General features: G+C 34.2%; 1 protein-coding gene across 2 annotated transcripts in view; it reads left to right on the forward strand.

Moving 5' to 3' along the window:
* The window catches only part of Uba6 (ubiquitin like modifier activating enzyme 6), a 64492-nt gene that overhangs the window by 41990 nt on the left and 9051 nt on the right, over positions 1 to 13451 (forward strand). For both annotated transcript variants that reach the window (XM_070012248.1, XM_070012249.1), the window contains exons 24-32: positions 217 to 268; positions 365 to 428; positions 1947 to 2016; positions 3693 to 3764; positions 5186 to 5303; positions 6981 to 7174; positions 7819 to 7946; positions 9063 to 9150; positions 10935 to 11029. In XM_070012248.1, coding sequence (XP_069868349.1) covers positions 217 to 268; positions 365 to 428; positions 1947 to 2016; positions 3693 to 3764; positions 5186 to 5303; positions 6981 to 7174; positions 7819 to 7946; positions 9063 to 9150; positions 10935 to 11029 — 881 coding nt within the window. The remainder of the gene's footprint in view (positions 1 to 216; positions 269 to 364; positions 429 to 1946; positions 2017 to 3692; positions 3765 to 5185; positions 5304 to 6980; positions 7175 to 7818; positions 7947 to 9062; positions 9151 to 10934; positions 11030 to 13451) is intronic.

Genomic DNA, 13451 nt, shown 5'->3' on the forward strand with positions numbered 1-13451 from the left:
ATACGGTTCAGGAGTATCATGCCCTCCTAACAAGTACAAAGCCTTGAGTTCAAATCCTTGTATTGGAGTTTGAACTAAAATTAAGATTGGGTACATAGTTCAAGAGTAGAGTACTTCCTTATGTTTTGGTTAATAAAAGACATATATTAACACAGAAAGTTATTTTTTCTCGGTTAATGTCAAATAGTTTACCTTTAACTCAATATTTTTCTTTAGGCACTTCAGCTTCTTCACTGTTTTCCTCTGGACACACGATTAAAAGATGGCAGTAAGTAGAACCAAGTGTTGAGAAAAAAAATGATGATATAACCTACTGATTACTGTTCATCATATAGTGAAAATAATATTTGTGTCTTTTTGATAGGTTTATTCTGGCAGTCACCAAAGAGGCCACCTTCTCCAATAAAATTTGATTTAAATGAGCCTTTGTAAGTATGTATATCTATTTTAACTGATTATTTTTAATTGTACACTTCAGAATGATTGCATTTTTCTTAGTCAAAAACTAGAAGTGATTCTGGTCATCAAAGCTATCCACAATCTTTTTCATACAAATGTGAATCCATTTATTTATATTATCTACTTTACAAATTTACCTCTTTGACTTTGTCCAAAAAAGTCACGTTATAATAAATGTTTATATATTTAATACAACTAAGAATCTTTAGTTATATAGAACAAGCAATTAAGTTTTCAAAGGAGTTGGTTTCTGCATGAATTCTATGATACAATATATTACATTTACACTTTTGTGTACTTATTTTAATTAGATAACTTGGGCTGCCTTTACTAATCTTTCTTGCCACTAATAACTCTGTTTAATTTTGTGTGTGTGTGTTGCATGTTTAAGCCTGCAGAGACAGTATTGTGAAAAACATAACTTTGGGTTTTTTTTTTTTTTTTAGCCAACTGTTTTTAGTCACATTTGCTTTTAACCCCAATCTTAAACTAGTCCCATTTTATCAAAGTCTGTGGATTTTTTTATTTGTAGCCTACATACATGTTCTTGTTTTCCAAAATGCTGTAATTGCCCGGTATTGGTGGCTCATGCCTGTACTCTAGCTACTCAGGAGGCTGAGATCTGAGGATCACAGTTCAAAGCCAGCCCAGGCAGGAAACTCCATGAGACTCTTATCTCCAATAAACCACCAAAAAACCACAAGTGATGCTGTGGCTCAAGTGGTTGAGTGCTTGCCCTGAGCTGAAGAGCTGAGGGATAGTGCCCAAGCCCCATGACCGACCGCCCCCCCCCCAAAAAAAAAAAAAGCTGTAATTTCAGTACATAGACTATTTTTAAAAAATCCTTCCTTGATTACTCTTTGTTTTCAAAATGAACTAATTTGCTTAACTTTAATTGGTCTATACTATTTCATACCTGGTCTGTTTTAGTCTCCTGTGAATTAAATATTCTACCACTAGTCTAGTTTTTCTTCTTATAGCATTCACTCCTGTCTTTAAAGTAGAAAGGGAAGGTGGCTCAATGGTAGAGTATTTGCCTTGCATGCATGAGGCCCTGGGTTCAATTCCTCAGCACCACATACGCAGAAAATGCCCGAAGTGGTGCTGTGGCTCAAGTGGTAGAGTGCTACCCTTGAGCCGAAGAGCTGAGGGACAGCGCCCAGGCCCAGAGTTCAGGCTCCGCAACTGGCAAAAAAAATAAAGTAGTTGTGATGATTACCTGAATATTAGAAGTAGTTTTGATAAGCATTTCATCTTTTTGTAGTTTTTTGCAGTGTTTTGATCTATACTAGAATTGCATTGTTCACTTCAAATATATAATCCAGTAATAAAACTTCTAATTCTATAATAAAAATGTTGTGATTTTTCTTATTTAGAACATTTTAAAAGTCATATTTTTAATGTGTCAGACATCTTGAAACTATGAATTTAAAGTATGAATTTAAAGCTATGATTTCAAATTTTGCTTTATTTTTTAATTTCACAAGGCACCTCAGTTTCCTTCAGAATGCTGCAAAACTATATGCTACTATATACCGCATTGCTTTTGCAGAAAAGGTAATATATTCACTTCCCCTTACTAAGTGATGTGAAAACAGCTTGTAATTAGTTAATTGAGTCAAAGTTTGGTTTTACAAGAATGATTCATTTTGGTATAAACAATATGTTGTTATATTTCCCAGTCTAACATAGCCAAAGCTAATATTTATTACAGTATTACTAAGAAGAAAGCTGAATTTTTCTTTCACTTGAGGAGTAATGAAACATGAGTATTTTTTAAAGTTTTTTAAAAATACTTACAACCTGTGCATTTGCTTTTGTTATCCTATTTTATGTAGTCAAGTTGAGTTATTTTATAGTTGCAGGAAGATACTTCTTAAAGATATTTCCCAGTGGGGCCAGTGTTAGTGGGCTGTGTGATGACCCTGGAGCACAGAGAGCTGGACGTGAGGGCTCATGGTTAAGTGGGTGCAGCATAGCTCAAGACCCAAAGAGGAGGGTCCAAAGGACAGGTGTGGCTCTGGCCTCCTTCCTGAGAGCCTTGGCAGGAACCAGTCCCTGAAGGCTGGACCTTCATAGTCCACAATTCCTCTGGAAGCCAGAAAACTTAATTCCTTTTGTTTTATTGACAGGAATGTCATCTTAGTCACCTATTCATTTGTTCATTATAGCGTTATTAACTGTTTTAATTAATTGTTGCAATTTTAATGGGCAACATAGCCCATCTGACTGCCAGTTTCTGCATTTGATCAAATGTTGGGATGCAGTAAACATGCATTGGTATAAAAAAAAGACAAAGATATTTACACTTCTTAAATTTATTTTGTATTGCTAACTTGTGTACTATCCTTATTATCATACTTACTCTCTTAGATATCTTCACTGACTCACATATGAAAGGTTGAGTACAATGTTTAAGAGGCATATGTACGAACATTAGTTTTTCTTCACAAATGTATATCAACATTAAATATGCTTCCAGGAAGACTGAATAGAACTCTTGATCTTTCCGCAGCCTCGCAAGCGATGAAATTACTGGTGTGTTACAACCATACCTAGTTGTAGGTCCAATTATAGACTGTCTGGTCCTCCTGTTGATTAATACTTTTTGGAATTAATGCATATAAAATTCTTGAAGAAAGTCTAATAACACAAGTGGCATTTAGAATGGTTGCCGTGTTATGTACTGGGTTAAAAGTCATATGTTAAGCAGTTTCTTAATAGCTTTAAACATCTAAGTTCATCTTGAACTGTTTTTCTGCTTCTCAAGGAATGAATTTTCTTAGATTTTTTAATTCATTGAATATTAAATTGTTTAAGGGATGTTGTAAAACTGAAGATAGCTTTAAACATCTAAATTCATCTTGAACTGTTTTTCTGCTTCTCAAGAAATGAATTTTCTTAGATTTTCTAATTCATTGAATATTAAATTGTTTAAGGGATGTTGTAAAACTGAAAGTATGAAAGTGAACAAAAAAGACTTCCTTCTTAAAACTTGTAGAAATAACTTAAGATTTCAGGTTTGTAGACTAATCATTTATTACCCCTAATCCTTTTTATCTAGTATTCTTGATGTGTGACCACTTCATAGAAATAAGAGTGAATGTCTCAAATAGTATAGTCTAAATACTTAAGTGATAAATTATTTATTTTGAATTGTAACTATTCTTTTATTAGCTATAGAATTTGGCGTTTGAAGAACATTGATCAAATTATTTTTTTTTAATAAATAGGACTTGGCAGTAGATTCCCTCATGAATATTCTTTCACAAGTAAAGATTCAGGAATTCAAACCTTCCAACAAGGTAAGTTTATAAATCTATTCATTCAGCTAAAAGTTAATTAAATTTCTGCTTGTGACAAATGCCATTCTAAACCTAGAGAACACAAGGAACAAAATTCTTGGTGTATGGAGAGAACCCTTGAAGGCTTTTAGGGCTAAGATTTTTCTAGAAGAGAATACACATGTATGTGAAGGAAGGGAAGTTTAAGCTTGAGATTTCAGAGCTAATTCAGTAATCTAATCCTAAATATTTTGTGTTATACTATGAGATAAGCTAATAGAGGGTTTTAAGCAGAGGAGTAACATAATATGGCTTATATTTAAAAGGATAACTGGCTGTGGTTAAGATTGAGTGTATGAAACATAAAGAGAAAGCAGGAAATGCTATTAGGAGATTATTTCAAGAATACAGGTAATACCTGGGCATTGTTAACTGAGGCATTATAATCATACCTCCTTGGGATCCTGGGGGTTGTAATTCAAGGCTAACACAAAAAGCTGAATGTTGTGGCAACTTCCATCATTCCAACTGCAAAATAGAAATCTGGTGGTCCAAACCAGCTCTGGCCAAAAGTGAGATTTGTATCTCAAAAATTAACTAGAGCAGAAAGAGCTAGAAAAACAATTGGATTCTCTGTATACTTTAATACGGTCTTGGAAGGACTTCTAAGGAACTGAAATCAGGAATGTGAGAGAAAAGATTACTGTTCCAGTTGAGATAGTAAGCAAGCTTACTAGCTTAGAATGAAGGATATAGGAAAATAAAGAACAGAGAACAAGAGGTATAAAATAATTGCCCAATAAAATTGGAAAGTCAATTAATTACAAGATGGATGTAGTAAAATTGCAAGACAGTACTGAGCATCCTGCTAATATGCTTAATGTATTCTAAATATGGATAGAGAAAAGCGAATTTCTTAAAGATTGAAGTTGAAGGCATGGCTCAGGTTGTAGAGTGCCATCCATTGAGCAAAAACAAGTTTGAGTCCTGATCTCGGACCAAAAAGTATTTGGGGGTATATTCTCCCTTTATCATGCTCAACTTTGTATATGAAGGAAAAAATTACTTGTTAGCAACTGGCAGCAATAAAGAAATCCCAGTTTATATATCTTATGAATTTTCTCAGTTTCTGAACATTTCTGCACCTACTCCAAGTGTGCAATTTGAGTTGAAAGTACATTTGTCAGAATTAAAACATTTAATATTTGTATGGAGTTTGAAAAGATCCATATAAGTTACTTAGTAAATACTTTAGCAGCCAAATAGAAAAATGTGTATTTCACTGGAGGTCTCTTCAGTGAATGAGTGGAATCTAATGATTCATGATGCAGTTAAAATATAGAGAGCAAATACTTTTCTCTTTGTGATCTATTGATAAATGGTAACCAAAATTAGCTATAGGATATGATAACATTAATAAATTTGTATACATATACTTCAAGGTTGTCCAAACAGATGAAACTGCAAGGAAACCTGACCAGGTTCCTATTAGCAGTGAAGATGAGAGGAATGCTGTTTACCAACTAGAAAAGGCTATTTCATCTAATGAAGCAAGCAAAAGTAAGGGAACTTCTTTTCAAAAATGTTTTGGGGCTGGGAAGGTGGCTCAGTGTTAGAGTGCTTGCCTTGCATGCATGAGGCCCTGGGTTCGATTCCTCAGTACCACATAAGCAGAAAAAGGCAGAAGTGGCGCTGTGGCTCAAGTGGTAGAGCGCTATCCTTGAGCTGAAGAGCTGAAGGACAGTGCCCAGGCCCAGTGACCAACCAAAAAAAAAAATTTTTAAACTAGAATGACTATTATTTCACTTAAGCTTCATATTGAAAAGTTGGTGGAATTAAAATATCATAATAATAACAGTTAACTTCATAATCCTATGAAAGTTACTTTTTATCTTTAACTGTGACTAAATTCATCATTTTCCTCATCTTGTGTCTATCCTCAAATGTTGAAGTCTTCCTTCTCCAAATTATATTGATTGCTGTTACTGTAGGTGATGGTGAACAAGTTTAAAAACATGAGCAAATCACTCTGTTAGGAATTTAAAATTCAGGATAATAAGGTCCTTCTGAAGACTAGTTTTTAACAGACTTGAGGATGAAGAATCATATAGAACTCTTCGTAGGTTCTTACTGTCAGAATGTAAACATACAATCTTAAAAAATGTGTTAACATTGAAATAAAGAAAAACTGGACCATTAATTTCTTTTTAAAAGCAGAGCCATTTACCCCTCAGGTAGGCCTTCTCATCATTTTTCATAAATGAGTGACCCCCCCCAAAGTTTTGGGATATTACTGCATGAACCAACAAAACGTCAGGAAAACTAATTGAAAATAATAATCACTACAATGATATAGAAACCACTGATCTAAAAGATACATGTTTTTGTTTGAACAATTGATACTCCTAGTTGTAGATAAGACAAGTAACAAATATTGAGCAATACCAGGTGGACTTTGTTTTATTATAATCCACTTGTTAGTAGATCTGTAAACTTAGTTTCCTTATTTTGCTATTTCCTGGAGGGTTTTTCTTTTTCTTTTTCTTTTTTTTTTTTTTTTTGTATTTTAGAAACTTGCCTAATTTAATGGCATCAGAGCCATTTTCATATCCTGCTATAACTTAAGCTTCCTTGAATTTTTTACATTTCTCAATTATTTGAGTCTTTAAAAGTGAGCCAGCATTTTTTACTACTATCTTTTAAGTAGTTGTACAAGGAGTTAGCAGTTTATGAATACAATTTATCTTGATCAGTGTCACTCCTTTCAACATTTTCACCCAAGTCTCCCAATCTACCTCTTCCCTCACTTTTCTTAAGATTGTAAGATATACATTGAATTCTTGACTGCATTCTCTTCCTCTTCTCTTCATTCATCTAAGCTTCTCTCCTTGACCCTGCCACACCCCTTTCATCGCCTGGTGTTCATTTATAAGTTTATAAGCTAATTCTAACTTCCACATTTGAGGGAAAACATGCAACCTTTGTCTCTGGGCTTGATTTCACTAAATATATTTTTTTCCAGGTCTTTCCATTTTTTCACAAATGATACAATATTCTTTGTAATGGATGAATAAAATTCCATTTTGCATATATACTTCATTTTCTTGCTTTTTTTTGTCCACTGAGGGACATCTGGCTGATTCCACACTTTGGCTGTGGTGAAGAGCCAACATTGCTTTTTATATAGTAAAAACTTTACCACTTACTTGGTAACTTTACTCTGGATGCTCTGATCAGGTGACCTTCAGATGGCAGTACTTTCATTTGAAAAAGATGATGATAGTAATGGACACATAGATTTCATCACAGCTGCATCAAATCTTCGTGCCAAAATGTATAGCATCGAACCAACTGATCGTTTCAAAACAAAGCGCATAGCTGGTAAAATTATTCCTGCCATAGCAACATCTACTGCTGCAGTTTCTGGCTTGGTAAGATTATTCAAATGAAAATGCATCTTTTTCATGGCCTTTTTCCTGTCTTCCTATTCACACAAACTTTAGCTAATTACTCAGAGATGTAGAGAAATGAATATGGGATTTTGTAGTTTAAAATTCCAAGATACTTCTGAAAACATAGCAGGCATTTTGAAATTTTGTGCTTACGAAGCTCTTAACAGGAGAAATATGCACAAAATTGTCATTTTTCTCATTCATCTTTATATCCCCCATATAAAGTAGATACTCTTTTTCATGAATGAAATGAATTGTCCTAAGATTTTTTTATAATTGAAGATTTTCAGTTTGGCCCTAATTTCTCTAAAGGTATTTTTTTGTGCCCCTAATCTGAGTGGGGGTTTTTTTTCACTTGATTCTTGGTTGTAGCAGGTGCTTTCAAAGTACAAAGATTACGTGATGAAATAACTTTGTTCATTATATAGAGAGGATAAGTTAAAAGTTTGAAGGTAAAATGTACTAAAATTCTAAAGACTTATATAAGAAATTTATATTACTTCAGCTCTATAACTACTTTTATTCTACACTAACATGTTTGAGAAAGACTTGAGAAAACTGAATAGATCCTATTCAAATCGTAGGTTTTAAACAACATAATCAGATCACCTTCTTTTATCTAGGTTGCCTTGGAGATGATCAAAGTAACTGGTGGTTATCCATTTGAAGCTTACAAAAATTGTTTTCTTAACTTAGCCATTCCAGTTATAGTGTTTACAGAGACATCTGAAGTAAGAAAAACTGAAATCAGGTATGCATGAAGGTCTGTTGCTCTTAGATAATAAACATAAAAAAATACCTTTATAAGAGAGAAGTAGGAAGTATTGACTTTATCTCTTTTTTTCTATGTTTGTCTTTGTTACCACTTCAAGACCAGTTCAAACCTCATTTTGATGAAGCATTTGTTACTGAACTAGCCAAAGAATTTTTTGCATGTTTGTTTGGCTACACTATTTTGTGTTACACTATCACCGATTATACTTTTCATAGTTTATATGTATTAGACTTTTATACAGATTTCATCTGTGTCTACTTAACTCAGATAAATTAGAAATCTTTCCATTGTCTGACTATAGATTATGAATTTTAGAATCTTAATTCCCCAAATTTATGACAAAGGCAAACAATTACTTAGACTTGAATTTTTTACTTTTAGATTGGCATCAGCCAAAATTTGAATAGCAATATCCTCACAAGGAAAGCAACATAAATCACTGGTGGAAGTATATTACTATAATCTACAATAGGGGAAATATGACACTGTGTTTCCGATTTTCAGAGGAATTTGTATATATCTCAAATTATATGTACAAGTTATCATTCTGACACTATAATAGCCACTCGTTTGGACATTCCAAATGTCCTATAATTGGTAACTGGAATATTGCATAATGAAACCCCTCCAGTTATTTATTTTATTTTATTGTAAAGATGCTGTACAGAGATACATTACAGTTACATGAGTAGGAAATGAGTACATTTCTTGTCAAGCATTATTATCCCCTCCTTTGTTTTTCTCCTACTATTCCTACTCTTCCCCCATCTCCCTCATTCCTACCCTCACCCCCAAAGTTGTAAAGTTCATTTCCAACATAGTGTCTTGTGAGTATCATTGTTGCAGTGGGTCTCAGCTATTTAAAAGAAAGAAAAAACACACTGCGATATACTGATTCATAATGAACAACATAATAAAAGAAACAACATAATAAAACTGATTACCTGTGTGACATAATGGGCAAATAAACTGTGGAATATTTAGAAGTTCTGTTTTTTCTCATAAATAATGGACTCCAGAAACTTTTTGTAATATACTTTCTAATTGGAAGACATTTTAAGTGTTTATATTCTGAATATTTTTCTACAACAGAAATGGAATATCATTTACAATATGGGACAGATGGACTGTGCATGGAAAAGAAGATTTCACTCTATTGGATTTTATAAATGCAGTCAAAGTAAGATATTATTTACTTGGTTCATTAGTAATTTTGAGTCTGGTTATATATGTACTAGTCTCTCTTATTCATGGAAGATAATATTTCAAGACTTCCAGTGATACCTGAACCTGCAAACGGTATTGAACCCTTTATCAATTATATTTTCTCCTATATTTGCATGCCTATGACAAAATTTAATTTATATAGTAGCCACAGAAAGAAATTAACAACAATAAAACAGAGTAGTTAAACAATATAATAAAAACACTCACAAGATAAAATATATGGTAGATTTTTAGTGGTTCTAGCATATGATGTTTTGGGGGAATTTTTTTTTTTTTTGGTCCGATCGTGGGCCCTGAACTCTGGGCCTGGGCTCTGTCCCTCAGCCCTTCAGCTCAAGGCTAGCAGTCTACCACTTGAGCCACCGTGCCACTTCCGGCTTTTTTTTTTTTTCTGCTTATGTGGTGCTGAGGAATCGAACCCAGGGCCTCATGCATGCAAGGCAAGCACTCTACCACTGAGCTACTTTCCTAGCCCTAGCATATGATGGATGTTTTTTTATGCAATTTTTTAGCATTAGTATAAAGATGACTTACAGAAGGGTTACAGTTACATAAGTCAGATAAAGAGAGCATTCCTTTTTGGTAAGTATCACCCCTTCACTTGCTCTTTTTCCTCCTGTCCTCATCCACGAGTTGTATAGTTCATTTTCAATGTAGTGTCTAGTTAGTACCACTTATACATTTGTTCACCCTTTGTCCCATCATTTCTGTGCTCTCCCCTTAGCCTCCCAAAGATAGATAAATGAACAAAAGAAAAGAAACAAACAGCAACAAAGGAAAAAGCCTTGTTTCTATTTCCTGGAGTTTATCTTAATAAATATTATTTTATATAATCTGATGCACATATGTTTTGAACCTTTATGTTCCTGTTTTAAGAATATCCTTTGGTCTCAATGCCTGGAGACTTGTACAGTTTATCATGTCCCAGTGTATTTTTTTTTGTCTTTTACCCTACGGTGTATTTACGTGTAGATTTATAGGCACATTCTAGCTACAAATGAAACCATGCAATCTATGTTTCTCTGGGTCTGGCTTATTTCACTTAATATAGTTTTTTTCCAAGTCTTTCATTTCCTTATGATATCATTTTTTTCTGATGGATGAGTGGAATTCTGTTGTGTAAATATACCATATTTTCTTGATTTTGTCTTGTCTTGGCTATGGAAAATCTGCAATGAACACAGTTGTTCAGCATATGATTTTATATGCTTATAAATTCAAGAACTTTCACCTTTTCAATCAGGTTTTTCTATGGCATGTCTATTCATGTTATTAACACAGTTGACACTTTGCTAACCAAGACAGCCACTAAATGATCAGTGGATGAGTATACAATGCAGATAAGCAGGACCAAGAGATGAGTCCCATCCCATGAGAGAAGGACAGCCTCAGATTTCATTGCACTACCCAGAATGGCATACCATTTAAATCCTATGAATTGTTTATTTTTCAAGTTTTCCATCAAATTCTTTCATACTGTGATGGGCTATAGAAAGTATAGAACGTGTAAAAAGGGGACTACTGTAGTTTTTGTTCATTATTAATGGGTAAAATATTAGCATTATAAACTATATATCAAAGATTATAATTGTAAATATTTGCAATTACAAATATTACTTAGGCTAAATATTGTTTAGTATAAGTTTGTTCTCCTTTCACTGTTCATTTTAAAACATTTTCACCCCAACATTTTGTTTGAGGGTTTTGAATGTTTCTCTTTGGGGTATTTACTTTTAGGAGAAATATGGAATTGAGCCAACAATGGTGGTACAGGGAGTCAAAATGCTTTATGTTCCTGTAATGCCTGGTCATGCAAAAAGGTTAAAGCTAACGTAAGTATCTTAAATAATGCACAAGAGGAAATGGTGCTGTGGCTCAAGTGGTAGAGCGCTGGCCTTGAGCTGAAGAGCTAAGGGACTTTTTTGGCCCAGGCCAAAAGTTCAATCCCAATGACCAACAAAAAAAAAATATTCACAAAAACCATACTGAAGCTAGATATATGCTGGAAAATTAAGTGTTGAAGTTGTGGGAATTTAGATAAAAGGATTACTCTTATCTAATGCCAAGTGAACCCCTACAGGCTTCCTCAAAATAGATTCCTAAGGTGACTATATCCTTGGAAAGAGGATCAGATATAGGGGCGTAGAAGCTTGATTTGGTCAATGTAGAAAGTAAAAGTATATCTATCTCTTATATAGAAACATGAGAAGTAGATTTATGAAACAGGTATAATACCAAAATGCCAGAACGCCATTATTTCAAATGACTTGTTGAAGATGCTTTCTGTGACTGGTTCTGTTCTAAAGATTAGGTATATATACGTGAACAAAGCAAAGTCACTACTAACTAAACATGTTTATGTAACAACTAGAAAAGTACATCAGATGGAGGCAAGTACTATGGAGGGAATAAGGAAGATGAGACAGAAATGTAGGGAGAGGCAGAGTTAGGTTGTTACATTTAGTAGTCTAGATATTCCATTTGCCTGTTGTATTCTTACCTGGTAAGGTAGCATTTAAACAGACAGAAAAGGAACCAGGATAGCCAGAATTTTGACAGTGGTCTGCAAGGACTATATGACCTAGTTCCTCCCAAACTTTTCTTCCAACACTCCTGCCATGTTCTAATATGGGACCTTTCTTGGTTCTTGTTTGTTTCCTCAGATTGTAATTGTTCCTTAATAGGGAGCCTGGCTAATTTTCACTTCTGGTCTTTGTACTTGCTTTAAAAAGCTGTTTCTTAACTTTTTGTTGTTATTGAAAAGGTGATGTACAGAGGGATTAATAATGAAATCTGCACCCTGCCTCAGTCTATATGCCCAAGCTTCTCTGCTCTACATTTTCTTTTTTCATTGAACTTAGTATATATTTGCTTACATAGTTGTTACTACCCGTCCCATTCCTCTATCCTACACTCAAAAGTAACTTCCACTAAGGAAAGACTGGTTTGTTTTATGTTTACACTTAGACCTGGCATAGTAGCCATCCATAAATATTTATTGTAAGAATAATTGACTCTGTTGATAACTTTAAGCCTGTTATTTTTCATTAGGATCTCTAAGTATCTTTTGGCTGCTACCTAGACTAGGGGGTGGTGTAAAGTCTAGTGATTAATCAAAATTTATTCAAAATTTGCTGCAAAAAAAGAAAAATAAATTTGTGAGTTGGCTGATCTTTGATACTTTTCCATCATGGATATGCTTTGTGAATGCTAGTTCTTATTGTAGTACGTTGTTCATTTAACAGGCATTTACTGGATGCTTACTGAGTAGCTGGATGTTGTTAGGTCAGTCATTGAGGTTGTGGTTGAGGACTTCAGCTTGGCTATAGAAAGACCTGGATTCACATGGTTGGGCAGCTATTTAATTCTCATGTCGTAATAGTTTTCTATTCAAAGTTAAGAATGATTTTGTCATGTGCTGAGGGTTATAATAGTAAAGCCTAGCAAAACCATAAATATTACTACTGTTACTGTTTTGTATTGTACAAGTAACTGCTCTTAAGGAGTTCACAGTCTACTAAGGGTAATGATCTGATTATTTTAGTTCATGATTAATATTAATATTAATCATGAACTAAAATAATCAGATCATTATACACAACATATAACTCAATCTTCTAGTTGGGGTAGATTTCATTTGAGCTATCTTTGAAGGACTATTTCTGGCAAAAACAACAGTTTATTCATGCAGCTAAACAAGAGCATGGTCTGGTGGAAATTAAGATATTTTGGAATAAACTCAAAGGTAATGTGGTGAAGGTGAATGGGGGAAAGAATGAAAGGATAGGTATGGGATAAAATCTTTTAAACTAGGAAGAATTATTTGTGAGAATTAAATAGATTACATAGTCCTGAGCCTGGCATAAACTAGGTACTCAATATATATTACAGGCAACAGAATAACATCAAACATACATTTCAAGACAATTTTTACAGCCGTGTAGATTAGAGAGAAAGAACTGAAGACTGTTTTTTTCTTTTTTTTCTTATGTTCGGTCGTGGAACCTGAACTCTGGGCCTGGGCGCTGTCCCTCAGCTCTTCAGCTCAAGGCTAGTGCTCTACCACTTGAGCCACAGCGCCACTTCTGGCTTTTTCTGCTTATGTGTGCTTATGTGGTGCTGAGGAATTGAACCCAGGGCCTCATGCATGCAAGGCAAGCGCTCTACCACTGAGCCACCTCCCAGCCCTCTCCTTCACTCTTCTCTGTTCTTCCTTTCTCACTAATACCCACACCCTGGACACAATCTCTCATG

This window comes from Dipodomys merriami, unplaced genomic scaffold (genome assembly GCF_024711535.1).
Source record: "Dipodomys merriami isolate MVZ:Mamm:240054 unplaced genomic scaffold, mDipMer1.0.p SCAF_9, whole genome shotgun sequence".
NCBI classification, from domain to species: domain Eukaryota; kingdom Metazoa; phylum Chordata; class Mammalia; order Rodentia; family Heteromyidae; genus Dipodomys; species Dipodomys merriami.